This window comes from Penaeus chinensis, chromosome 16 (genome assembly GCF_019202785.1).
Source record: "Penaeus chinensis breed Huanghai No. 1 chromosome 16, ASM1920278v2, whole genome shotgun sequence".
NCBI classification, from domain to species: Eukaryota; Metazoa; Arthropoda; class Malacostraca; order Decapoda; family Penaeidae; genus Penaeus; species Penaeus chinensis.
Window position 1 is genome coordinate 36,850,097 of NC_061834.1, and position 2,500 is coordinate 36,852,596.

Here is a 2,500-nt window from a genome sequence, read left to right on the forward strand (position 1 = left end):
GTCGAGGAGCATCGCGTTGTAACCGATGATGGTTATATACTCACCGTTCATCACGTGCCACCTTTCGCTAACCCTACGAGAAAGGGAGGGTACGTAAATGTGAAATGATTTGGATATAATGGGTGTGGTGTGGGTAGTGTGTGTGTGTGTATAGTCAGTAATGCGGTTGTTGTGTGTTTGGATGTGTGTGTGAGCGATGCGGATTCACGTGTGGGAATGCTTACAGATGCAGGTGAATGTTGGTAGTTTATGTAGGTGTGTGTAACTATTTGCACGCACACACACACGCATGCTCGCGCACACGCACGCGTCTTCGCACGCACGCGTCTTCGCACGCACACGCATACGCACACGCACACGCACACGCACACGCACACGCACACGCACACGCACACGCACACGCACACGCGCACACACACACACACACACACACACACACACACACACACACACACACACACACACACACACACACACACGTAATAAACTGACAAATTCAAAGAATTCATAGAAATAATCATAAGATATAATGAAGAAATATAAGAATGTTTTAACAAATTTACACAGTTATAATAAAAGATATAATAAAAAATATATGACAAACATACATAAAAGTAATATCACTAGAGTTTCAGCTTATAAATGCAAATAAGAGATGGCAGCACAAGGCAAATAGAGAAATTACCTCAATTTCCTCATATTATCTTATCATTGAAACACAATAAAATATATATGTATATGTATTACTCGTATTATACCTTATCATTTACTACCCACAAAAAAAAAAAATATATTATTATCTCGAAATATAATCGCTCATCAAATACTCTCTTTATCATAAATTAATCATTTTCAAATAGTTATTATTATTAAACATTACTATCAATCATTTACATACCAACATTATTATAAATTATTCATAATACCACCGTTTCCCCTTCCGAAAAAAAACCCAACCTAAACAGGCATTCAGAAAGTGATCATTCCCCTCCCGCGACCCCGGACAAGGACGAAAGAAGGTCGAGAAGCGCGGAAACGGCAGGAGAAGGCGGTCATGCGCATGTTGGATCAGGCAATGTTGTATTCCTTCAACATGGTCTCATGGGATCGTCGGATAATTGGAATACGAATACTGAAGAAGACAGTTTAGGTTCGTTGTCTGTATGAGGCCAATGTCTGATTTTTTTTTCTGAGAGTAATTATATCGTATATGGTTATATATTTTTTGTTTCAGTGTATTTCAATTTCTAATCTGTTTTATAGGTTTGTTTGTAGTTTTATTTTTTTCTTTCTATGCCTATACTTGGGTCTGGGGCGATATAATAATCTCCCCCTTTTCTCTTTCCCTCTCTCTCTTCTCTCTCTTCTCTCTCTCTCTCTCTCTCTCTCTCTCTCTCTCTCTCTCTCTCTCTCTCTCTCTCTCTCTCTCTCCCCCTCTCTCCCTCTCTCTCCCTCTCTCTCCCTCTCTCTCTCTCTCTCTCTCTCTCTCTCTCTCTCTCTCTCTCTCTCTCTCTCTCTCTCTCTCTCCCTCCTTCTCTCTCCCTCTCTCTCGCAGTCTCTCTCTCTCTCTCTCTCTCTCTCTCTTAACTTATCTCTCTATCTGTCTATCTGTCTATCTATCTATATCTATCTATCTATCTATCTATATCTATCTATCTATCTATATATCTCTATATATATCTATCTATCGATCTATCTATCTATCTGTCTACCTACCTACCCATCCACTTATTTACTAATTTCCAATAGCTGCACCCTCATTCTGAGATCAGTATCTCACACACACTCAACGAAAATCCCCCGAAACGAAGTTTATCAATTCACCGTGTGCTACTTTCCTCCCCCAGCTTATCTCCTGTCCAACGCCGGCTTCGATGTGTGGATGGGAAACTTCCGGGGAAACATATATTCTCGGGGTCACGTCTCCATGACCCATGATAACCCCGAATTCTGGAGGTTCAGGTGAGGATGCGAGAGAGGGAGATAGAGGGTAGGTTTGGGGATGGGAGAGAGGGAGATAGAGGGTAGGGTGGGGAGGGAGAGAGAGAGGAGGGGAGGGTGGGTGGTGGGAAGGGTGGGTGTATGGGTAAGTAGGTGGGGAGGGAGAGAGAGGGTGGGGGGAGGGAGGGAGGGAGAAGGGTGGAAGGGAGAGAGGGAGATGGGGTGGATGGGAGGGATAGAGGGATTAGGGTGGGAGCGAGGGAGGGAGGTGAGGAGGGAAAGGGAGGTGGGGAGGGTGTGTGGGAGAGAGAGAGGTGGGGAGGGAGAGAGGGAGGAGAGGAGGGTAGGTGGGAGGGAGAGAGGAAAAGAGGGAGGAGGGGAGGGTGGGTGGGTGGGAAGGGAGGATGGAAGGGAGGTGGGGAGGGAGAGAGGGAGGTGGGGAGGGGTGAGAGGGAGGTGGGGTAGGTAGGGCGGGGATAGAGGGTAAGAGGGAAGGGTGGGGAGAGAGGGTGGGAGGGAGGGAGAGAGGGAGGTGGGAAGGGAGAGAGGGAGGTGGGGA

General features: G+C 45.8%; 1 protein-coding gene across 1 annotated transcript in view; it reads left to right on the forward strand.

Moving 5' to 3' along the window:
* Positions 1-2,500, forward strand: part of LOC125033592 (gastric triacylglycerol lipase-like) — a 21,555-nt gene that overhangs the window by 12,002 nt on the left and 7,053 nt on the right. The window contains exons 2-4 of the mRNA XM_047625243.1: positions 1-89; positions 966-1,150; positions 1,848-1,962. The exon at positions 1-89 is cut by the window's left edge and continues 30 nt beyond it. Of these exons, the coding sequence (XP_047481199.1) occupies positions 1-89; positions 966-1,150; positions 1,848-1,962 (389 nt within the window). The remainder of the gene's footprint in view (positions 90-965; positions 1,151-1,847; positions 1,963-2,500) is intronic.